Source organism: Coregonus clupeaformis, chromosome 8 (assembly GCF_020615455.1).
Source record: "Coregonus clupeaformis isolate EN_2021a chromosome 8, ASM2061545v1, whole genome shotgun sequence".
Classification (NCBI taxonomy): Eukaryota; Metazoa; Chordata; class Actinopteri; order Salmoniformes; family Salmonidae; genus Coregonus; species Coregonus clupeaformis.
The window spans coordinates 45,602,230-45,626,763 of NC_059199.1; the positions used below are offsets into that span (position 1 = coordinate 45,602,230).

General features: G+C 48.4%; 1 protein-coding gene across 1 annotated transcript in view; it reads left to right on the plus strand.

Annotated features, from left to right (window-relative positions):
- bop1 (BOP1 ribosomal biogenesis factor) overlaps nt 1–24,138 on the plus strand; it is a 105,754-nt gene extending 81,616 nt beyond the window's left edge. The window contains exons 4-16 of the mRNA XM_041883534.1: nt 3,387–3,541; nt 3,731–3,848; nt 5,186–5,287; nt 6,079–6,291; nt 7,819–7,980; nt 8,214–8,294; nt 8,410–8,479; nt 18,987–19,119; nt 19,606–19,786; nt 21,550–21,841; nt 22,043–22,127; nt 22,266–22,373; nt 23,025–24,138. Of these exons, the coding sequence (XP_041739468.1) occupies nt 3,387–3,541; nt 3,731–3,848; nt 5,186–5,287; nt 6,079–6,291; nt 7,819–7,980; nt 8,214–8,294; nt 8,410–8,479; nt 18,987–19,119; nt 19,606–19,786; nt 21,550–21,841; nt 22,043–22,127; nt 22,266–22,373; nt 23,025–23,178 (1,854 nt within the window). The 3' untranslated portion in view covers nt 23,179–24,138. The remainder of the gene's footprint in view (nt 1–3,386; nt 3,542–3,730; nt 3,849–5,185; nt 5,288–6,078; nt 6,292–7,818; nt 7,981–8,213; nt 8,295–8,409; nt 8,480–18,986; nt 19,120–19,605; nt 19,787–21,549; nt 21,842–22,042; nt 22,128–22,265; nt 22,374–23,024) is intronic.
- The last annotated feature ends 396 nt before the right edge of the window (nt 24,139–24,534 follow it).

Sequence of the window (24,534 nt, forward strand, 5' to 3'; positions counted from 1 at the left end):
CGCTGTGGTGTCTGTTTGATGTTGTCATCTCGTTAAGACACTTGTGTGGGCTGGCTGGGACACACTAGCTGAAACGTTGTAAAGAAAGAACCTACCTGAGAGGGGCAATTTGCAAAGTTTTAATAGATATTAGGCCACCAACACCCTCCATTTAAACCACCACCTCCGTCTGTACTGGATAACACCCTCAGCCAAACCTGTTGAATAAGGTTGAATATGGCTACTTGGGCAGGATCCTAAATCAGCCCTCCTACTCTGAGAGGCTTTCTAAATACAGGCCCTGGTCCTCCCCTCCCTCCTATCTCCTCCCCTTCCTTCCCCACTCTGTCCCTCCACCAAAGCACCATTTTGTGCATTGAGGTCCATTCACAGCAGGCCTCTCTGTCCAATCTAATGACATTTTCCGTCCTAGTCTCCTCACCCTGACAGAACCCAGCCTGGCTGACTGACACTTAATAAAGCCCAGTGTTTGGCCGGCCGATTGAAAGCAGGTGCTGTGCTGCAGTCTCTACTCTCTCTGTACAGAGTCAAGTCTTGTGTGTCCCTGTCTGTGCTGTCCTGGTTGGGAAACACACACGCGCACATACATGTGCACATACAGACGAGAGACACACACACACACACACACACACACACACACACAGACTGTCCAGTTGTGAGTGTGTTGGACTTGACAGTCGCAGGCCTCTCGGGCCCACAGCAGTGACCAGTCCAGCAGTCACTCCCTGCAGTCACAGCCTGACACTCAGTCCTGACATCCCAGCCTTACCGCAGCCAGCCAAGCGACAACAAGCAGCCTTTTGTAAGTGCTGAAAAAACATTGCGGAAAGCCAGCTAATACACTCCGGGTCAATATAAGAATAGTCCTACTGTACGTTCTCATTCAGGATGTATTGGCTATGACGAATGGACAGAGTGGTCTGGGCATCATGACTGTGTGATGGTTGAGTATGAGTAAGCAATCTTTGTTCTTCTGTTTTTTGTTGATTCTCGTTGCTAGTTAGCACACTAAAAGGCGCTGCGTGGTCAATCTGACGTCTGCATTGGCCGTTCAGCATTTACGGTGATAGTAAATGTCAGGGCATTTATACTTCTTGCGTTTCACGAGCAGTGCAGAGCTGTTGAGCAGAGTTGTTGTCAAGGAAGTGAATTTGTGTTTATACAGGACCTCCCGCCCCCACCTAGGTCTACCAATCATGTCAATGCGGAGCTATGTGGAGTCCTCCGCAATGTTAAAAAAATGTCTTGTCAACTCTGGGATTCGATGCTATTGTTCTTAGTCTATTTAAAATATATTATTTCCGGCTGAATCCTATTAGGTTGTCATATGGGCCTGCTGGTTTTTTCTTTTAATTTTCTCTGTAGTGTCCTACAATTGTTGTGTGTATTGGAGTCATCCTTACCATAGTAGAAAAATAAACGATTTCATTCGAAAGTTCAGATGAAGAAAACAGGAGTCAACATTCTGGCGACACATCGGAACAATAATTCATAAATCACGACTCTAACCCATCTCGTTGAATCTCATTTGCGTCGCTCGCTTCCTCCCTCAGGTGCATTGGAAGGAGGTTAGAGCCCACTCTCCGGTGAAACTCGATCCCCCGGACCGAAACACACTCGCTTGCCCAGAAGTCGTCTGTGTGATTCTGGAGCTCGTGAAATGGAACATTTGTCTGTCGTTGGCCCTGTTACGCTCTCTCTCCTCCAGTTCTCCAGGCCCCAGTGAAGCAGAAAGGCAGGCGAGGGGGGCTGGGGCTGGCCATCGGGCCAGGTGGGTGTCATCACCTAGGCTGAGCAACAGTGGCTATGTCACAGCAACACAGGCTATGTCACAGCAACACAAGGCTGTCCTGGTGGGGGGCTGGCAGGTCCTTCTGTTTAGTAGTTTACTGTAGCTTGAAGTGAAGGGGCTTAGTAGAGTTTAGCTTGTAGTGAGTGTACTACAAGTCCAACTTTAGGTGCTTTGTCTTGCCATAGAATAGACCTAATTAATGTGCACTTCTAACTGCTAACTAGGCTACATCAATGCGAGAGATGCAGTTAGCTGCATACGTCTTTGGATGTGGATGTTCGACCGGCAGATCTAAAGGTTATGGTTAGGTCTAGAGATGGAACGGCCTGGTTAGTAGGGTTGGGGATATTAGGTTAAGTTAAAGGTTACGTCAAGGGCTAAGGTTAGGCATAGGGTTAGCAAACCGCCGTACAAAACCATTGATAATCTGCCGGCTATATCACTGCCTAAATGTTTTGTTCTTGCAGTAGCATGTAGTTGTCTCCATAGGCTGTGTGATAGCTCGCTAGAGGTCTGGTCTCAGCAACCAGCCAGCCAGGTTGACCTTTATAGAGGTCACAGGAAGTGTCACATTAGTATTTCTCCTGTTACTGTTCTTCCGGCTCCCTTGACTATCTGCAATAATATTGGCATGAACTTCAACATTGTGGGCCAACAAATCCACTAACTAGCAAAGAGGAGATACTTCTAGCACAATTGAAGTGTCTGTGCTTATTCAGAGTCTGGAATAGGCTAATGTTGGCATGACCCTTATCACACAACAGACACAACACAACCTCCTCAACCTCACTCAGGTAGTTCTATCTAGAGCAGAGCCAATGCCCATTCAAAGTGTGTGTAATGAGTGGGGGCTTTGAGGATGGGCACTGTGTGTGTGGGAGGGTTCTACCCAGCTGGCCGTGGCTGTGAGAAAAAGCGTGACACGGCTGCCCACTCCCTCCTAATTGGATATGGTAGGGGTGTTTTTATTGAAATCACTCACAGGTGCAGGCCCCACTTTAAAGAGTGGCTCACTACTTCTGAGAGCTTTCAGCTGTCGTGTGTGTGTGTACGCACCCATGTGAGTCGGTGTGTGAATAAGTGTGTGTGTGTGTGTGTGTGTCATTTCTCAGACAAAGAACTCTATTTTTTCAGACTGTACCCATTTGGTTTAATAAGTCCTATCGTCCTAGAGCAGGCTTGTAGTCCTATTGCCAGTCTGTGAATGAGAACGGGATGTAGAATGTATTTTTACCATGCTGGATTTCTCACCAGGCCTGCACCTGTACCCCACCACCACCCACCTTACCCCAACCCCCCCCAGGGCTCATCCAGCCAATAGCATTCATAAATGAATGGAGGAAAATGGGACAAGTATGATGAGGGTGAGAGTGTTTCCAGGCCAGTAAAACTCTACTCTACTCCCAGAGCATTATAATCTGCTATTTATTCCACTCGGCCTGAGTTTTTTTTATTTATTTTTTTACGTGATATGAAGGACACTAATAGCCCTTGAGCTAACCCGTCTAATGCCACTGCAAACACCCCGTCCTCAAGTGTTGTTAAACACGGTTATTGAACATGTCGCTCTCTTCCTCCCTCCTTTCTATCCCAGGACATTCGTAACACGGTGGGCAACATTCCCATGGAGTGGTACCAGGACTACCCTCACATCGGCTATGACCTGGACGGGAAGAAGATCTTTAAGCCCATCAGGAACAAAGACGAGCTGGATGAGTTCCTGGACAAGATGGAGAACCCAGACTACTGGTGAGATGACAAGGAGCAGATGACCTCCCTCTCTCTAACAACCTCTCTCTAACACCCTCTCTCTAACACCCTCGCTCGCTCGCTCTTCTTTCTCTCTGCTTTTGTTCTGGGAAAAGAGTATCGGTGAACCTGTTTTCACATCTGGCCTCTCTCTCCCCGTCTCTCTCCCTCCATCTCCCCCTCCGCCAGGCGTACGGTCCATGACAAGACGACGGCCTCAGACATCCGTCTGACAGACGAGCAGGTGGACCTGGTACACCGCCTCCAGAAGGGTCAGTTTGGCGACGTCAACTTCAACGAGTACGAGGTAAAGACTGGTCATGTTGTGACTGCCCTCTCACTGCCTGTGAGGGTCCTATTCATTAAGGCCAAACGTAGCAAAACGTTTTGCAACGGAAAATGAAAGCAAAACATTCTGCTAGTCCCTCCCTGTTTCAGTCCGTATTTTTTTCTTGTTTGGTGCCTAGTGCATACGACCCAGTTTTGACTGTGTGGACGGCTGGCAGCTCTGTTTTGTTAAATGACTGAGCAGATAATGGCTAAAGCATAACAGCCATTAGAGAGCGCAAACTAGACTTCAGTTCATTAGCCCATCCACTTATGTTCCCCACATAACCCAAACCTCGTCTGCACTCCACTCCTCGTCACTTAGAACAAGTCAGCCGAAAGTAGACCAGGGCTCAAATACAATCGGAAATTGTTTCAGATTCTTTAGCTGTGATTGATTGAGTTGCATGTTGCAATGAAACCTATAGAAATGTCCCACAATTGCAAACCTCGCCCACCTGGCGCTGCAGGCAGACTGGCGCAAATGCTCAAAGTATTTGCAAGATTTCAAATAGTAGTTGAACCCACGTCTGGAGAGGAGAGTTTTCCTGTGCTGCAATTAGCAGGGTTTGCTGGAGAGGTTTTAAATTAATAGGGTTGAATTGAGAAGCCACTGCTGTAGTGTCTAGAATCTAGATGGTGTCATGGCTATCATGGAATCTCGTTAATGCCAGTGTTATTACAGAAGCATATAAACTAATTTGTCAGGGGCAAAAACAAGTGTTTTTAAACCTTTAACACCAGCACTGTAAAATAAGAAAATATCAGGCTAACTCGGTAATGTCATCATCAGCTACCTGTCTTGGACTTTGGTGGTCCAATGATTCCAGTCCAAAGTCATTGGGCTGTCTATTAAACTATGGCTTCCCAGACGTTTGTTTCACAAGGGTCTGTCTTCAATCCTAGCAGACTTTGTTTACATCAGACTTCAGGCTGTGTCCCAAATGGCTCCCTGTTCCCTATAATAGTGCATCGCTTTTGACCCACGGCCCCTGGTCAAAAGTATTTAGCTCATTCTGATATCTTTGTATTATTGTATTGTGTGTCTTGTTTTGTATTGCTAGATATTACTGCACCGTTGGCGCTAAATAACAAGCATTTCGCTGCACCTGCGATAACATCTGCAAACTGTGTACGCGACCAATAAACTTTGTTTTGATTTTGATTTGAAAAGGAGTGCACTATATAGGAAATAGGGTGCCATTTGGAACACAACCTCAGTCATCGCACACTGTTGTTTTTGTCCTCCATACAGAGATGTTTTCTCACACACTTTTCTCTATTTTTTTCTGTCTCTCATAAACGTGTTTTTTTTAGCCGTCAGTGGACTTCTTCACCAACGAGGTCATGATCCATCCAGTGACTAACAGGCCCCAGGACAAACGCAGCTTCATCCCCTCACTCATAGAGAAGGAGAAGGTAGGTCTCTCTCTTTCTTACTCTCTCTCTCTATCTACCTCTTTCTTACTCTCTCTTCAAACTCTCTCTCTCTATCTACCTCTTTCTTACTCTCTCTCTCTATCTACCTCTTTCTCTCTATCTACCTCTTTCTTACTCTCTGTCTACCTCTTTCAAACTCTCTCTGTATCTTTCTTACACTCTCTCTCTCAAACTCTCTTTTTCTCTCGTTCTCTGTCTCGGTCTCTCTCTATTTGTCTCGGTCTCTCTATCCCCCCTTCTAAATACCTCTCTGTTCCTCTCTCTCTGCTCACTCAACAGCTTCATGTTTTATGCTGTTAATCTATATTTACAATAAATATATAGCGGGAGTAAAATGAAAATGCTCACGTTACCACCAGTTTGCCTCCTAACTGCTCCCACATGTGTGGCATTAGAATGTAATGATCCCTGCATAGTTTTCCAAGTGGAAGCGGAGGTGAAATTGTGTTATAATGGGGGTTCTGAAATTGGAGGCTTAGAGACATTAGAGACCCCCCAAACCCTCAACAATAAAAATATAGAATGATCCTGCTAGCATTAGAAACCGTAGCTTTATTAGCCCAGCAATACCTTCTATTAATGTCGGTTTGGTTTTATTCCACTCATTGATCAAGTTAGTCTTTTATATTTTACGAAGCAGAGCACATTCTCCCCTATTTTAATGCTGTGTGATTTAATTTTCGTACATTCGTTTTAGACGTGTTTGCGCAAACACACACACACACACTTTAGTTTCACCACTACTTTTGGCCTGTCTCTATCTCTCCCAGGTTTCGAAGCTGGTCCATGCCATAAAGATGGGTTGGATCAAGCCCCGTAAGCCGAAAGAGACCACCCCTCAGTACTATGACCTGTGGGCCAAGGAGGACCCCAACGCCATCCTGGGGCGCCACAAGATGCACGTCCCCGCCCCCAAGATGAGGCTGCCTGGACACGAGGAGTCCTACAACCCTCCGCCTGAGTACCTTCTCACAGAGGAAGAGGTAAATGCTTAATTCATCACACAATTCTTCATGTGAATAACCATGGGGTTCATAGTCTTTGTTATAGTATAAGTCGTTATCAATAAAACGTCACAATATGGTGCAGAGCGTTCGATTTGACAACTGTGCCGTTTTCAAGGGACTGGTAAATAGATGTTACAACTATTTGGCTTTAATATCATCACCATAGTCAGAACTACACATTTCGGGTTATTCCACAGTTAGCTCTATCAGAGTTATACAGCAAGTAACTGCATGCTTTTCATGATCATTAAACATCAATTGACCATGTTTTTTCAGATACGTGAGGGTAGCCTATCCATTTGGCATGTAGCTAGCTAGCTAGCTAGCAAACATTGTGTCATTTAGCTTGCTTCATCAGAGATGAGGTTTTTGGGAAGAGTTTGACATCGGAAAATCGTTGTCCTGGTAAAGTTGTCAGTCGGACTACTGTCATCACCACTATAGATGGCAAGCAACTCAAACAATTTCAATATAGCCACCTCCCGAGTGGCGCAGTGGTTTAAGGCACTGCATCGCTCTGCCACTAGAGATCCTGGTTCGAATCCAGGCTCTGTCGTAGCCGGCCGCGACCGGGAGACCCATGGTAAGTAAGTCACTAACTGTAAGTCGCTCTGGATAAGAGCGTCTGCTAAATGACAAAAATGTAAAATGTAATCTAGTTTATCCACTGAAAGTTGGCTAGTTAACAAGCCATATTGACGTGATCTGTTATTAGCTAGCAAGCCAATTTAATGTGGTCCATCAATGTAGCCTATCATGTCTGTCAGCAGCAATCATGATTAAACACTATTAAAAACAATGTTGATAATGTTAGCTAACTTCACTAGGTAGGCCTACATTGGTTGGAGAAAAAAATACATTAGGTCTACTTACCACTATGTTAAGCCAACTGTACAAAGTTTATACCGGTAGCTAACATTATCAGCTAACAGTACATCGGCAAATGCGCCTTTCTGCAGCTTTACAGGCAGATGCCACAAAGGATGGGAAATTAATCTAAACCACTCAGGTATAATTCACTTTTATTTGATATCACTCAATATCTAATTGATGGTGGCTAATATTGAGAGAGATCGTGAGGCTATCCTCACGTATCTGAAATTACATGATCAATTGATGTTTACTGATCATGAAAAGCAAGCAGTCAATGGTTTTCACGGAGCAGGGGATCTCCAAACCCCCCAGCAGGCAAATTGAACGCTTTGCACCTTATGGTGACGTTTTATTGATAACGACCTATATCATTATAGTTGAAGTCCCACTCTTGAAATACCTTAACTTTGTCTATAGTAAATTGGCTTGCACTATATACTGTAGGCATAGTAGCGCAACTCTGTAGCATAGATCAACTGTAACATTTCGTTAGTCCCTCATTAGCTACAGTATAAAGACCAATCATTCATAACTTATCAACCAGTCATTAGTATACAGACCAATCATTAACCAGTATACAGACCAGTCATCAGTTTCAGACTAACCATTGGTTCTTCCTCCCCCTGTCAGAGACTGGCGTGGGAGCAGCAGGATACAGAGGACAGGAAGCTCCCGTTCCTCCCCCAGAAACACTCCTGTCTGAGGGCCGTGCCCGCCTTCTCCCGCTTCATCCACGAGCGCTTCGAACGCTGCCTTGACCTTTACCTGTGCCCCCGCCAGCGCAAGATGAGGGTGAGACTAGAGACCCCGCCTGAATGTCTAGCTAAATAGTTAATAGTTAACCATTTGCCGGTATCATTTTTATAATAGAGGGACTTTGTTGGTGTGCATTATGCAAATATTTGATTTGAAGATACTCATAAGTAAAGCTATGTGGCTCATTTAGAAGGACCCCTATATTGTCAGATCAATTAGGTAATTCTCCATCGTGACTCAACTCTATTCATCTCAATTGGTCTCCACAGGTGAATGTGAATCCAGAAGATCTGATCCCCAAGCTGCCCAAACCCAAGGACCTGCAGCCCTTCCCCACCACTATGTCTCTGGTAGGTCAACCACTGAATCTGAATTTATTGGAAATGTACCTCATGGGGCGATGGGCCTAAAAATGTATGTTAAGTGGGCACAAATCATGAACTTAATGATGTGTCCTCTCAACAGGTGTACCGTGGCCACACAAGTCTGGTGCGCTCTATCAGTGCGTCTCCCACTGGCCAATGGCTGGTCTCAGGTATGTGTTAACTCACTAGTCATCTTTAATGTGATGTAGTAACGTCTCTGACTCTGCTGCTGTTTGGCTAGCTCTTCAGTGTGCCATTTTCTTAGTCAGTAGCTAACTGTCTCCCTGGCACTCATTTTCTTTATTTTGCGTCTTTCTGAGTCAGTAGCTAACTGACTGCTTAAATCATCCCCCAAAGCTTGAGCCATGATGTCATAATGGCTGTGTGCTCCAGGCAGTGCTGAGATGTGTACCGTAAGATAAGTGACCCATCCTGGGGCTGGGGCTGGCTGGCGCGTCAGAGAGACAGAGCAAGGCTGGAAAGAATCCAGGGTTTACAGAGCAGTAGATGAGCACAGCTGCATTTAGGCTCTGCAGCTAGTCGGCCATACTTACTGGAACACGTCTAGGAGAATAAATCAATCACAGATCTCGTAGTGTGTCTCCTTTCCCTTCATCCATCCAAGACGCAAATTATCTTAGTCTTTTATAGCTTCTGGCTGCCTGTCTTTTCTCCACAGCCACAGTCAGGCAGAGAACAATAGGCCACAACTTTACTTTGGTTATTAATGTTGGTGCTATGTAGAAAATCATCCCTAGTGGTTTTGCTCTCTGTGATGAAGGGTAGCAGGCAGAACAGAAGCAATGTAATTATGCACGTCACATTGACTGAAGATTCTTACCAGGAAAATGATGTGTACCATTCAAAGCAGTAAAACTTGATATACATAGAAGTTAATTTAATAACATGGAGGTGAGGTTAGGGAAGGTGTGATGAGGTGGTGTTGAAGAAGTCAGGTACAGGAGGGTAAATCACAGAATAATAGGCTTTAATCCGCAAAATACAGGATTACGCAGAAATGCGTCAAACACACTCCAGGGCACAAAACAGGCGCACTGGAAAATACAAGGCACATGGGAGAATACTCCCGTCGATACACAATACACGAGCTCCACCGAGCTACACAAACCTCCACAATAAACAAATCACCCACACAGACAAGGAAGCATAGGGAACACTTATACCATGACTAATGAGGGAATAAGGACCAGGTGTGTGTGTGTGATTTGAAGACAAGACAAATGGAGTGATGATAAATGGATTGGCAGTAGCTAGTAAGCCGGTGACGCCGAACGCCGAAACCTGCCCGAACAAGGAGGGGAGGCAGCCTCGGCGGAAGTCCTGACAGTACCCCCATCCCTTGACGCGCGGCTCCAGCAGCGCGCCGGCCTCGGGGACAGCCAGGAGGACGCGGAGCAGGGCGAGCCGGTTGGCGACGGTGGAAATCCCGTAACATGGAGGGATCGAGGATATCCCTCACCGGAACCCAGCACCGTTCCTCCGGACCGTACCCTTCCCACTCCACAAGGTACTGAAGGCCCCCCCACCCGACGCCTCGAATCCAGGATGGAACGGACAGAGTACGCCGGGGCCCCCTCGATGTCCAGAGGAGGTAGAGGGACCTCCCGCACCTCAGCCTCCTGGAGCGGACCAGCTAACACCGGCCTGAGGAGAGACACCTGAAACGAGGGGTTAATATGGTAATCAGGGGGAAGTAATAACCTATAAGTGACCTCGTTGACTCTCCTCAGGACTTTGAACGGCCCCAAAAACCGCGGGCTCAGCTTCCGGCAGGGCAGGCGGAGGGGCAGATTCCGGGTCGAGAGCCAGACCCGATCCCCCGGTACAAAGACAGGGGCCTCACTGCGGTGGCGGTCAGCGTTGGCCTTCTGACAACGCACGGCGAGTTGGAGGTGAACGTGGGCAGCATCCCACGTCTCCTCCGCGCGCCGAAACCAGTCATCCACTGCAGGAGCCTCAGTCTGGCTCTGGTGCCACGGTGCCAGAACCGGTTGGTAGCCTAGAATACACTGGAAAGGCGTTAGGTTAGTGGAGGAGTGGAGAGAGTTCTGGGCATATTCTGCCCATGGCAAGAACACCGACCACTCCCCCGGCCGGTCCTGGCAGTAGGACCGCATGAACCTACCCACGTCCTGATTTACCCGTTCCACCTGCCCATTACTCTCAGGGTTGAACCCAGAGGTCAGGCTGACCAAGACCCCCAGACGTTCCATGAACGCCTTCCAGACCTTGGATGTGAACTGGGGACCTCGGTCAGACACTATATCCTCTGGTACCCCGTAGTGCTGGAAGACGTGTGTAAACAGAGCCTCCGCAGTTTGCAGAGCCGTGGGGAGACCGGGCAGAGGCGGCAGGCTTTAGAAAAGCGGTCCACAACGACCAGGATCATGGTGTTACCTTGGGAGAGAGGAAGATCAGTTAGAAAATCAACACTCAGGTGAGACCATGGTCGTTGTGGAACTGGTAAAGGTTGTAACTTACCAGCTGGGAGGTGCCTAGGTGCCTTACTCTGGGCGCACACTGAGCAGGAGGAGACATACACCCTCACGTCCTTAGCCAAGGTAGGCCACCAGTATATTCCGGTCAGGCAGCGCACTGTACGGCCGATACCTGGGTGTCCAGAGGAGGGTGACGTGTGTGCCCAGTAGATCAGACGATCACGGATAAGAGCAGGCACGTCCTGTAGCCGATCTGGACACTGAGGTGGAGAGGGATCCGTGCGTAATGCCTGCTCTATATCCGTGTCCATCGCCCATACTACCGGCGCCACAATGCAGGAAGCCGGCAGTATGGGAGTGTTGTCTCTGGGCCTCTCCTCTGTGTCATACAGCCGGGACAGCGCGTCTGCCTTCACGTTCTTCATACCCGGGATGTATGATAGAGTGAAATCAAACCGGGTGAAGAATAGGGCCCACCTGGCCTGGCGAGGATTAAGCCTCCTCGCTGCCCGGATGTACTCCAGGTTACGGTGGTCCGTCCAGACGAGGAATGGGTGTTTTGCCCACTCGAGCCAATGCCTCCACACGGTCAAGGCTCGGACAAGGCTGAAAAAACACCTCGTTCACAAAGGACTGGAAAATTGAGGGAGCATTCATCAAACCATAGGGCATCACCAGGTATTCATAATGCCCCGTGGTTGTGCTGAACGCTGTCTTCCACTCATCTCCCTCTCGGATACGCACCAGGTTGTACGCACTCCTGAGATCTAATTTGGTGAAGAAGCGCGCCCCATGCATTGATTCATTCACTGAAGGAATGAGGGGGAGAGGATAACTAAATCTTATCGTCTCCCTGTTCAGTGGTTGATAATCAATGCACAGGCACAGACCTCCATCCTTCTTCTTCACAAAGAAGAAACTCGGAGGCGGGTGAAGTGGAGGGACGAATATACCCCTGGCGCAGGGACTCGGTAACATATGTTTCCATAGCCACCGTTTCAGCCTGTGGCAGGGGGTATATATGACTCCTGGGAGGTACAGCGTCTACCCAGAGGTTTATCGCGCAATCCCTGGTCCTCTGTAGCTCAATTGGTAGAGCATGGCGCTTGTAACACCAGGGTAGTGGGTTCGATCCCCGGGACCACCCATACGTAAAAATGTATGCACACATGACTGTAAGTCGCTTTGGATAAAAGCGTCTGCTAAATGGCATTATTTATTATATTATAATCCCCCGCCCGATGAGATGGTAATTTAGTCGCCTGCGTTTTAGAGAACGCTTGCGCCAGATCGAGGTATTCAGGAGGAATGCGCACGGTGGAGGTACTGTCTGGACTTTCCACCGTGGTTGCACCAACGGAAACACCTAGACACCTACCCTGACACTCTCGCGACCACCCCGTGAGAACCCTCTGCGGCCATGAAAAGGTGGGGTTGTGGAGTGCTCGCCAAGGGATACCTAATACCACAGGGAAAGCAGGAGACTCAATAATGGAAAAAGTTACCTGCTCACAATGAGTCTCCTGGGTAATCATGGTGACTGGTGCAGTAACTTCCTTAACCAACCCGGATCCTAATGGTCGACTATCAAGTGCTCTGATGGGGCGTGGAATTGATAGGGGAATCAATGGAATGCCTATATGGTGTGCGAATGCCTTGTCCATAACGTTCCCAGCTGTGCCTGAATCGACTAGCGCCTTACACTGGGGAACATCCATGTGCTCAGGAAAGGAGACAAATATTTTACAGTGCACAGCAGAGGGCTCTGAACGAGTGTGGGTGTTCGATACCTGGGGTGATGCGAGAGTGCCCTGCCTGCCGCCTCTAAACCCAGAAGAGCGTTGACGACAACGTGTGGTGTAATGTCCCTTTACGCCACCAGTGTGGCACTGGCACTGTTGTCCTCCGCTCTCTCGGCTAGCGGTTCCACCCATCTCCATCAGTTCTGGATCCGAGTCGGCCAGGATGGAAACGGGCAGACCTCCTCCAGGACGTCCTCTGGTTACCAGCAGGTTGTCCAAACGAATGGCCATTTCCACCAGTTGCGAGAAGGACAACATGGTGTCACGGCAGGCTAGCTCCCGTCGGACGTCCTCTCGCAGATGGCACCGGAACTGGTCGATCAGGACCCGCTCATTCCACCCGTATCCAGCTGCCAGAGTTCGAAACTCCAATGCGAAGTCCTGCGCAGTCCTCGTCCCCTGCCTCAGGTGGACCAGCCGCTCGCCCGCCTCTCGACCCTCGGGCGGGTGATCGAAGACCGCCCGGAAGAGGCGAGCGAACTCCCCGTAGTTCTCCAACGCGGCTCCTCCTTCGTTCCACACCGCGTTGGCCCACTCCAGGGCTTTCCCCGAGAGGCAGGAGACGAGGGCGGACACCTTCTCCCGCCCGATGGAACCGGCCGGATGCTGGAGAAGTAGAGCTCCAGTTGGAGAAGAAATCCTTGGCACAGCGCCGCTGTCCCGTCGAACTCCCCTGGTCGGGATATCTGGATCCCTCCGGGTGCTGGGGTGTAGGTGGCGGGATCCGGTTGACCAGCTGGTCTCGACGGATCGGGCTCGCTCCTCTCCAGGCGTTGGACGACCTGAATAAGCCAACCCATCGCTTCACCCAAGCTGGCTAGCATGGGTGAATGCTCCTGGACCCGTTCCACGACTCCAGGCATGTGTGTGTATCCCGCTGACTACATACTCGGGTGGGTGATTCTGTGATGAGGTGGTGTTGAAAAAGTCAGGCGCAGGAGGGTAAGTCACAGAATAATAGGCTTTAATCCGCAAAATACAGGATTACGCAGAAATGCGTCAAACACACTCCAGGGCACAAAACAGGCGCACTGGAAAATACAAGGCACACGGGAGAATACTCCCGTCGATACACAATACACGAGCTCCACCGAACTACACAAACCTCCACAATAAACAATCACCCACACAGACAAGGAAGCAGAGGGAACACTTGTACCATGACTAATGAGGGAATAAGGACCAGGTGTGTGTGATTGAAGATTAGACAAATGGAGTGATGATAAATGGATCGGCAGTAAGCCGGTGATGCCGAACGCCGAAACCTGCCCGAACAAGGAGGGGAGGCAGCCTCGGCGGAAGTCGTGACAGAAGGAGTGTCTGTAGATTGCGCACTCAGTGTTGTATAGTTTCCATCAGTTTAATATTGTCTGGCCCTGGGGCACACTGTCAGATATGAAGTAAGGGCCTTGCTCATATAAAACGAAGGTGGCTTTGTCTTTCCACAGGCGTGCAGTATAACTGTATGCCTGGCTATTTAAGCTATTTACTCCGCACCAGGACAAAGGCCTATCTTAGTCTGAATAGGATGGATTATTGCAAGTATTGTAGGTATTGTACAGTATGAAAAGAGCAGGACGTATTGATCATTTGTGCATAAAAAATAAATAACCTAAAATGGTCACATGTAAAAAAATAGAAAGAAAAAAAAGGCTTCTTTCCCTGGCCTTACTCTACTACGACAGGCATGGGAATCCTATTCCCCAAGCCATAGAGACATACTGTCCTGTTATTATTACTGTATGATATGTAGTTTAATTTAAACCCTGAAAAGCCTGGTCAATAGCCTACAGGCAATTACACCTGTTTTGATTCATTTTCCGTTCACAGCTGTAACAGGCCCTCAGAGAGGGAGGGGGATGGGGAGAGAGGTGACGTGGTCTAGTCAGAGAAAGACAGAGGAGATGGAGGTGAAGAAGGAAGGAAGGAGGGAATGAGTGAACGAGGCTGCCTGGCAGCAATTTAATGTCAATATCTGTTAAGCTGTCCATAACAAAGGATTTCATAAAGGCCCATATGCAAAACCACTACAGTCAGTGCCACTATTTTGTCTTGCAGTAAAATATATTAAACCAGTCGTAAAACCCTCTTTCCCACAGTAAAAATGGCAGTTGACAACCTCCCAGGAATTGCAGCCACCCTCACCCCCCACCAGTTTGTTTTCCTATTGTGTGCTGGTTCATAGATATTTCATTCCATATCAGTGTGTGGTGCTTTTTAATAATGACTGTTACTTTGACCTGCCCTGTCTCTAAATAGGGGACTGTCTGTCTGGGGACGTCCAAACCTGTAAAACATGATGATGACCTACCCCACTCCGAGCATTCTCTCAGGACTGAAATTAGTTTTATAGACTTTATAATGCTGCTTATTTTTCACGACAGTTACAGGCAGCGTCCCAAATGGCACCCATAGGGCTCTGGTCAAAAGTAGTGCACTACGTAGGGAATAGGGTACCATTTGGGACACAAACAGTAAATTGTACTGAGCATCCTGGGTTGGACTGGGGCTTGACTGTGTACAGTATATTCACACCCACACTCCCAGCAGTAAACAAACTGGGGTTCTGGTGTTCCTGGCTCCACATTCCCTACTAACAATGGGTTGCGTGGTGCGGTGGCAGCTCCTCCCGCTCTAGCCTCCACCCGGCAGGCGCCGTTCCCTCTGAATTCTGACTAGGGCTGAACCCTCAACCTTCAACCCTTCCCTGGTGGGGAGAACTGGGAAGGACGGAATTCCTCCCTCCACACGCCGGCCGGGATTGGAATGTCACCAGCTTTTTATGGAAGGACCTGAGATGGTCCCGTATACTTTGTCTTGAAATTGTCAGACTCCAGCCACCCTAGTCATAGACTGTTCTCTCTGCTACCGCACGGCAAGCGGTACCGGAGCGCCAAGTCTAGGTCCAAAAGGCTTCTTAACAGCTTCTACCCCCAAGCCATAAGACTCCTGAACAGCTAATCATGGCTACCCGGACTATTTGCATTGCCCCCCCACCCCCTCTTTTACGCTGCTGCTACTCTGTTTATTATCTATGTTTAGTCACTTTAACTCTACCCACATGTACATATTACCTAAATTACCTGGACTAACCGGTGCCCCCGCACATTGACTCTGTACCGGTACCCCCCTGTATATAGCCTCCCTACTGTTATTTCACATTGACTCTGTACCGGTACCCCGCTGTATATAGCCTCCCTACTGTTATTTCACATTGACTCTGTACCGGTACCCCCCTGTATATAGCCTCCCTACTGTTATTTCACATTGACTCTGTACCGGTACCCCCCTGTATATAGCCTCCCTACTGTTATTTCACATTGACTCTGTACCAGTACCCCCCTGTATATAGCCTCCCTACTGTTATTTCACATTGACTCTGTACCAGTACCCCCCAGTATATAGCCTCCCTACTGTTATTTCACATTGACTCTGTACCAGTACCCCCCAGTATATAGCCTCCCTACTGTTATTTCACATTGACTCTGTACCAGTACCCCCCTGTATATAGCCTCCCTACTGTTATTTCACATTGACTCTGTACCAGTACCCCCCCTGTATATAGCCTCCCTACTGTTATTTCACATTGACTCTGTACCAGTACCCCCCTGTATATAGCCTCCCTACTGTTATTTCACATTGACTCTGTACCAGTACCCCCCTGTATATAGCCTCCCTACTGTTATTTCACATTGACTCTGTACCAGTACCCCCCTGTATATAGCCTCCCTACTGTTATTTTACTCTTTCATTATTTGCTTTTTTTAAACTGCATTGTTGGTTAAGGGCTTGTAAGTAAGCATTTCACTGTAAGGTGAATTGTATTCGGTGCATGTGGCAAATAAAATGTGATTTGATTTGAAGACCTGTGACATCACAGATACACAAAGGTTAGGTGAATTCCACTAGCTGGTCTCTCTCGCTCGCTCGCTCTCTCTCTCTTGCTCGCTCGCGCTCTCTCTCTCTCTCGCTGTCTCGCTCACTCCACAACAGGAAGAACACAGCCCTGTAAACCAGAGAGCAACAACACTACCACTACCAAGAGGCTACCTACCATAAACTTAGGGACATGCTTTTGTGACAGTTGGTTGACTGTGTCATTCGGTGCTCACACAGATGGTCACCATTGTGTTGGCCTCCGCTTTTTCTTATTGCCATTACAGGGTTAATATTTAGGCCATAATCTGCAATCATAATTTGAATATTGAATCAGCGGTGTGTTTTTGTTTGGTCCTAGAAAGCCAGAGTATAATGCTGTTACTACCTGGGCTTTCAAACCAAGGTGCCCTAGAAAGTCCCCAGTCCATCAAAGTACCTCCCCCTGGAGCCTCAGTTGAACGTGCTGACCAATAGCGCTGCTCCAGTCTGTTGACTTACATTGTTGTTTGCCCACGACAACTGAGCCTTGAACTGTGCTCTGAGGTTACAAACCATGTGTCCGTTTCATTTTTATTCTCTAAATTTGCTAAATTCTCTCATCCTGTCCAGTGACACAGCCTTATATTTATGTCAGATTGACATAAAAACGTTCTGCTTGTCGGATTCTCAAGTAGGCGAGTAAGCACACACCAAACTCCTGGATCTGCCCCAGTTATGTATTTCAGGGTAAACCATTGAAATTGACCTAGAATTAAGGAAGTCCCCTCAATAGAAAAGGAACAGCATAGTTCTGAGTTCTTACCACAGTTTCACAGTTCTAGACCTCCTCATACACAAGTGATTCCTTTCCAACGGCAGTGTCCACACGCGACTCACTTGACCCTTCGGCCAATCAGCCAGTTGTATTTGCACAGCCTGAGTGCAGCAATGTGTTGCCAGACGGACGGGTTTCTCTCTCACGCTCTGTCTCTAAACCGCCAGCAGCCCGGGATTCAACCTCACGGCTGGGTCGGGCCTGTCCCACAAGTTCTATATCCGTCGCCGCCACAGAGGTCAATACTTAAAATGGGATTATGGTTTTTCAAATTATTACACTCCACCCACCGTCCAGGAGGTGTTTTTTTTCCCTGTGTTTTTCTTGCGTTTATGGAGCGTTCATGTATAGAAGTTAAAATAAGACTATTATTTTACTACTACTACCTCTCACTCTTAAGTTGGAGCGGTAGAGCGTCGGTGGTGTTATCGAACGTGGTTGGTTTGCGTAGTGCCTGCGAAATTCCTAGATTTCCTTATTGTGTACCAGCAGTAAAGAGAGATTGGCTCCTGTGGTTCTGATTAGGACCTTACTCTTTCTTTCTCAAACCAACCTCAACAGGAAAGGGAAGACCAACGGACGCTGGAGTTATTTCATGCCAAAGTATTGTCCAAAAGAAAGGTCTAGAAATCTCACTGCTCCGTGGCTAATAATAGAGGTGTGATGGCAAACCAAAACACAAAATCAGACCAATACAGGAGGTTGCCAAAGACCCTAGAAATATGACTGCTCCATGTCCATAACATATAGATGGAGCCTATAGAGGTATAATGGCAGAGAAAAAGCCTGTGAAATTCAAAGGATCCTTTGGCAGTGCTAGTCGGTGATACTGCATGCGCTCCCAGAAGGCATGCGCTCCCAGAAGGCATTAGTTAGTTAGTGAGTCCAGAGAGGTCTGTGATGTGTCATTGGCTGTGGCCCTATGGACTCTGGTCAAAAGTAGTGCACTATATAGGGAATAGGGTGCCATTTGGGGATGCACACATTGTGAGTGAGTGAGTGAGTGAGTGAGAGATTTCACTCAGCTGATGAGCAGTGGGCTTGCCAGGAAATCTGTCCCGACGCATCTGGCTACTTATGATGTGTATTATTCACACACGGATAACCTTTAACGCATCTGAACCACACAGACACACAAGTTAATTGATAATGTATTGAATAGGTGTGTATTCTATTTTTGATATATAAAGATATGCTACATTACCCTTAAGTTATATCTGCACTCTTTCCACTTACTGTGTATCACATTATTATTCATCAACACAGCCTCCCCATCAACTAACCCCTAAACCCCTGCCTAGTAGTGACACGAACCAGCCCCCCCCCCTCTACCCCTCCTGCTCTGCTCCCCTTCTACTCTCCCCTCTGCTCTCCTCTAAACCCCCTGTACTCCCTCCTACTCCTCCACCATTAGTTTCTGCTCCCCTCTCATATAGGTTAAGGTTAGTCAGCCTGCTAGCTCAGAGCTCTCCCAGTTTCTTTATGAGCCACTTTAAGAATTTCACGCTGTGGTAACTCAACGAGGCGTGGTGTCCGGAGACCACACCTGCTGCCGCTGGGGCTGGGCTGACCAGCTTACTCACTGACTGGCGCAAGTGTGATTGTGATGCATGTACGAGCACACGCACACAGTCTCACACACGCATTCTCTCACACACACACTGCTGTTAAGGGCCCCCTGTTAACTCTGTAGTCTGACATTTGACCCTCTCTCTCCCTCCAGGCTCAGACGACTGCACGGTGCGCTTCTGGGAGGTCAACACGGGGCGCTGCATGAAGACTCTGGAGGTGGGCGGAGCTGTGAAGAGCGTGGCATGGAACCCCAACCCGGCCGTCTGCCTGGTGGCCGTGTGCTTGTAAGTCTCCTCATACAGTCTCTTTCCTCCTAATGGGTGCTCTCTTAAAATCCTTCCCCCCTCTTTCCTCTGTTTTGAGTTCTCTGTCTTCATCACTGAACATACTGTATGTGTTGACAGACAGAATTCATTTATAGTGTAGTGTCCGAGGTTAACCAATAACCACTGCAACCAGTTTATAATTGTTAGTATGCGGTACTACTGATGCCACTGTCAACTTTGAGAGGACTTGTCCTCTTTACTGGCTTGTTGACATTATCCTGATGTTAGCAACCTAATTTGTAGACAATCCTGTAGGGTCCAGTGTCATTCTGACTGTGTCTCTCTCTGTCTCTCTCTCTCTGTCTCTCCCTCTGTGTGTGTCTCTCTCTCTGTGTGTCTCTCTCTCTGTGTCTCCCTCGCTCTCTCTCTGTCGGTCTCTCGCTCTCTCCCCCTCCCTCTCTGTCGGTCTCTCGCTCTCTCCCCCTCCCTCTCTGTCTTCCTCAGTGAGAGTACAGTGCTGCTGTTGAACCCAGCTTTGGGAGACAGGCTGGTGGTGAGCTCCACAGACCAGCTGATCACCTCCTACCAGCCCCCAGAGGAGGACAAGGAGCAGGCCGTCACCTGGGCTCTGTCTGAGGGCCCGGAGCACAACAAGGGCCACCGCCTCACACTCACCCACCCGAAGGTAATAGTCCTGAACCTACCCTCTCAAACTTCCCCTCACCCACCCTAAGGTAAAATACACTACCCCTCCCTCTCAGACTAACCCTCACCCACCCTAAGGTAAAAGACACTACCCCTCCCTCTCAGACTTCCCCTCACCCACCCTAAGGTAAGCCTTCCCATACTCCTCCATTCATCCTCACTCCTCTTAGGTAAGGTCATCCCAACTCAGTGGTCAGTGCTTGCATCCATAGCTCCATGAATTTGAGAGTGGTTACATTTCTCTAGCCCTATCCCTCAGCTGGTTGCCAGAAAAGTGGTGGGGTGACTGCTTTGTTGTTTGAATCCCAGATTACCCCTTTAAGGCCACAGGTAACTCAGAATGTTGGGGCCATAGCGAAGAAGACAAACACTCAAATGGAGATACTGGAAACCCTATGATGACATTCAGTCATATTTTTTGTCATTACCCCAGCAACCCTTTTTAGTTCAACAGCTGTAGCTTTGTGGTTTTTAAGGATTGGCAAAACCAGAGCAGATTGTGGTTAGACTTTTTCCTCAAGTAAACTGAAAGAAACATAAGAGAAGAGCTTTCTAGTTTTTGTAATTAAAATGGAGTGGAAAATTGCTACAGATGCACATGGCATTTGGAAAGCCTGCAATAGTAATACTAGCTACCACCCATATTTTCAAGTGTCTGTACTTTACCTTAGCTGTAGTCCTAGGTGTACTATAAAAATATGTATTAAAACTATAATGTATTACTGTAGTAATAATAATAGTACTGTATAGTAATAACAGTAGTAATATAAATGTTGTTTTGAATTGTGATAATACAATTAATATTGAATCATGCTTAAATCCTCCTCTTCTCTCCTCTCTTCATCTCCCTCCCTCCCCTCTCCCTCCCTTCCCTCTCCCTCCCTCCCTTCTCCCTCCCTCCCCTCTCCCTCCCTCCCCTCTCCCTCCCCTCTCCCTCCCCTCTCCTCTCCCTCCCCTCTCCCTCCCTCCCCTCTCCCTCTTCCTCTCTCCCTCCCTCCCTCTCCCTCTCCCTCCTTCCCCTTCCTCCCTCCCCCTCCCTCCCCTCTCCCTCCCTCCCTCTCCCTCTCCCTCCCTCCCCTCTCCCTCTCCCTCCCTCCCCTCTCCCTCTCCCTCCCTCCCCTCTCCCTCTCCTCCCTCTCCCTCTCCCTCCTTCCCCTTCCTCCTCTCCCTCCCTCCCTCTCCCTCCCCTCCCTCCCTCTCCCTCCCTCCCTCTCCCTCCTTCCCCTCCCTCCCTCTCCCTCCTTCCCCTCCCTCCCCTCTCCCTCCTTCCCCCTTCCTCCCTCTCCCTCCCTCCCTCTCCCTCCCTCCCTCCCTCTCCCTCCCTCTCCCTCTCCCTCTCCCTCTCCCTCTCCCTCTCCCTCTCCCTCTCCCTCTCCCTCTCCCTCTCCCTCCCCTCTCCCTCCCTCTCCCTCCCTCCCTCTCCCTCCTTCCCCTCCCTCCCTCTCCCTCCCCCTCCCTCTCCCTCCCCTCTCCCTCCTTCCCCTTCCTCCCTCTCCCTCCCTCCCCTCTCCCTCCCTCCCCTCTCCCTTCCTCTCCCTCCCCTCTCCCTCCCTCTCCCTCCTTCCCCTTCCTCCCTCTCCCTCCCTCCTTCCTCCCTCTCCCTCCCTCCCCTCTCCCTCCCTCCCTCTCCCTCCCTCCCCTTCCTCCCTCTCCCTCCCTCCCTCCCTCCCCCTCCCTCCCTCTCCCTCCTCCCCTCTCCCTCCCTCCCTCCCTCCCTCTCCCTCCCTCCCCTTCCTCCTCCAGGCAGTAAAGCAGGTGGTTTGGCACGGTAAGGGTGACTACCTGGCCAGCGTCATGCCTGACAACAGCAGCAACCTGCAGGTGCTGATCCACCAGGTGAGCAAGCGGCGGACGCAGAACCCCTTCCGCAAGAACAAGGGCCTGGTGCAGTGCGTCTCCTTCCACCCCCTGCGGCCCTACTTCTTCGTGGCCACGCAGCGCTACGTGCGCGTCTACAACCTCATCAAGCAAGAGCTGACCAAGAAGCTGATGACCAACTGCAAGTGGATCTCAAGCATGGCCATTCACCCTGGAGGTTAGTGCAGCGCTCTGTCACAGGTCCCCCTCAGAAAAGAGAGTATGTTGTACTGTAAAGTCTGTGGAGATGGCTAAATGCACTTTCAATAAGGTTTGATTTGATGTTCCTTCTCAAGAGGAGGAAGGTGGTCATATGATAGATAGAGTAGCCCGATATGAGTGTATAAATGTTTTCTATACTAACGCTACTCCTGGTCAGGTGATAACCTGATCTGTGGCAGCTATGACTGCAGACTGGCCTGGTTTGATCTAGACCTCTCCACCAAACCCTACAAGATGCTGCGGTGAGGCACCACTATACATTCTCATTTATAATTATTGATTGCTAATGAATAATAGTTGTTGACCATGTGACAAGATAGTAATTCATAAGGCCTGTTTTTTATTGGTTCTGAAGTCTTTTGTCTATTTTGGTGACCCAGGCATCACAAGAAGGCCTTGAGGGGCGTGGCTTATCACAGAAACTACCCCCTATTCGCCTCTGGTGCTGATGACGGCAGCGTGATCGTCTGCCACGGCATGGTCTACAAGTAAGTCACCTCTCCCTATCACACCTACTGTACCAGTACAATATTACACCTCTCCCCTTCACCGTCTCTCTCATGTCTATTTTTGTCTATCACCATCTCTCCTTTCCTGTGAGTCATTCTCTCTCTCTACAAGTCACTCATCACACCTTCCACTGCGATATTACACCTTTTCTCTCTCATCTGTCTCATCTCTCTTTTCCTCTTTCGTCTCTCTCTCTTTCACCATATCTGAACCCTTTTTGGTCTTTCCTCCAGCACGTATCCAGAACCATAGAGCCAGTTAGGTCATAAAAAGCTCCTTGAGTAAGGGTAATGAAGCGTGTCCGGTTGAGGGCAACACAACTCTGGATCCAACCCCTTCATCAGTCTCCCTCTACTAGATCTATTTATATTCAAACCAAAGATGTAATGTTGTTTTTCCCGGCGCGTTCCTTCTCCAACTCGCCGAAATGTTGATGCATATCCTACAAACCATATTTTCTGTATTGTACATTTTATTTCGGCTGTATAACCATCAACAGGTTTTAAATGAAGAAGAAAATAACTTTAGGAACACTTTAGAATATTGTCTGTATTCCATCTTCTGCACTGTTCTGATGTCATAACTCTATCAATCTTTCTCTCTCTCGTCTTTTCTTTCTTTCTTTACAGTGACCTGCTCCAGAACCCTCTCATTGTTCCAGTCAAGGTACTGAAGGGTCACCAGATCACCCACGACCTGGGGGTCCTAGACGTGACCTTCCACCCCACCCAGCCCTGGGTCTTCTCCTCAGGGGCCGACGCCACCATCCGCCTCTTCACCTAAACCACCTCGGTCACATCTCAAATCACACCCTATTCCCTATATAGTGCACTACTTTTGACCAGAGCAGTTTGACAAAAGCAGTGCACTACAGTATATAGGGATACCTTTTATCTCAAATTACATGCTATTCCCTATATAGTACACTACTTATGACCAGAGTAATTTGACAAAAGTGGTGCACTATATAGGGAATATGGATACCTTGGGTGCATCTCAAATGGCATCCTATTCCCTATATAGTGCACTACTTTTGACCAGAGCCCACATAGGGCTATATTTGAGCTATATGGATAATGTATTTAAGACGCTTCCCAGTCTCCTCCCATGTCCCCTGACAGCTATCCCTGACGGAATAATCAAATCAGGTGCCTGACATCATATACATTATCCTCATGTTTAGTACTGGATTTGTCAGAGTCCTGTTAGTATTTGTCCAAGCTAAGAGAACATCAACCACGCAGCCATAATCTCTTTCTCTCTTCAGTGAAACTGAGACAGTAAAAATATGTTTGGTTTCAAACGGCCCCTCAAATCTGGACTGGGCAGAAAAGCCCATTTCCGTCTATGTTGCTGCCCTTGTAGCAGCGCATAAGAGTCAAACCACTAATGCTTTGACACTTCAGACAGCCCCGTGACAAAATATACTGTATGTTCAGAGATGGAGCTTGCCAATAGGAACAATAGAACAAAGCGGTTGTGGGCCCCCAGAAGGCCCGTCAGCCCCTGTCCTAGAAGTATATGTGTAAATATATCTCTGTCTTTCTTTGAGTGTATGAAACCAAAGTAATGTCCAGTTGAGGTTCTGCAGGACTCGTTTCAATGACATGAAACGCTATGAATGGCGATGTATGATTCCTTTTTTAAACTAATTTGAATTGTAAATCTTCTGACTGCTTTTCTCTACGACTTTGTCTGTCTGCTACAAGTATTTCTTTTGAATTAAAACGGGTGTTTCCTGAAGCGTCTGAAGCGTGTGTGTTTTGTTTGGGTCTCTCTCTTCCTTCTCTTTTGCATCGGCGGCCGGCGGGTCACGGAGGGTGAACTCAAAACCTCTGAAATATATGCAACCAGGGACGTGGAAGTGGGTTTCCTTTTCCTTTGCTCCTCAGCTCAGCACCAGACGAGAGCCTTCAGAAAGCGGTGGATTATATATCATTCTCTGTCAAGACGAGGCAAGGCCGTTCTGTACTACACTGTACACCTGTGGCTCCCTCCCTCTCTCACATCGCTGTATCATTGGTTTGTCCCAAATGGCACCCTATTTCCTACGTAGTGCACTACTTTTGACTAGGGCCCATAGGGCTCTGGTCAAAACTAGTGCACTATATAGGGAATAGTGTGCCATTTGGGACGAAG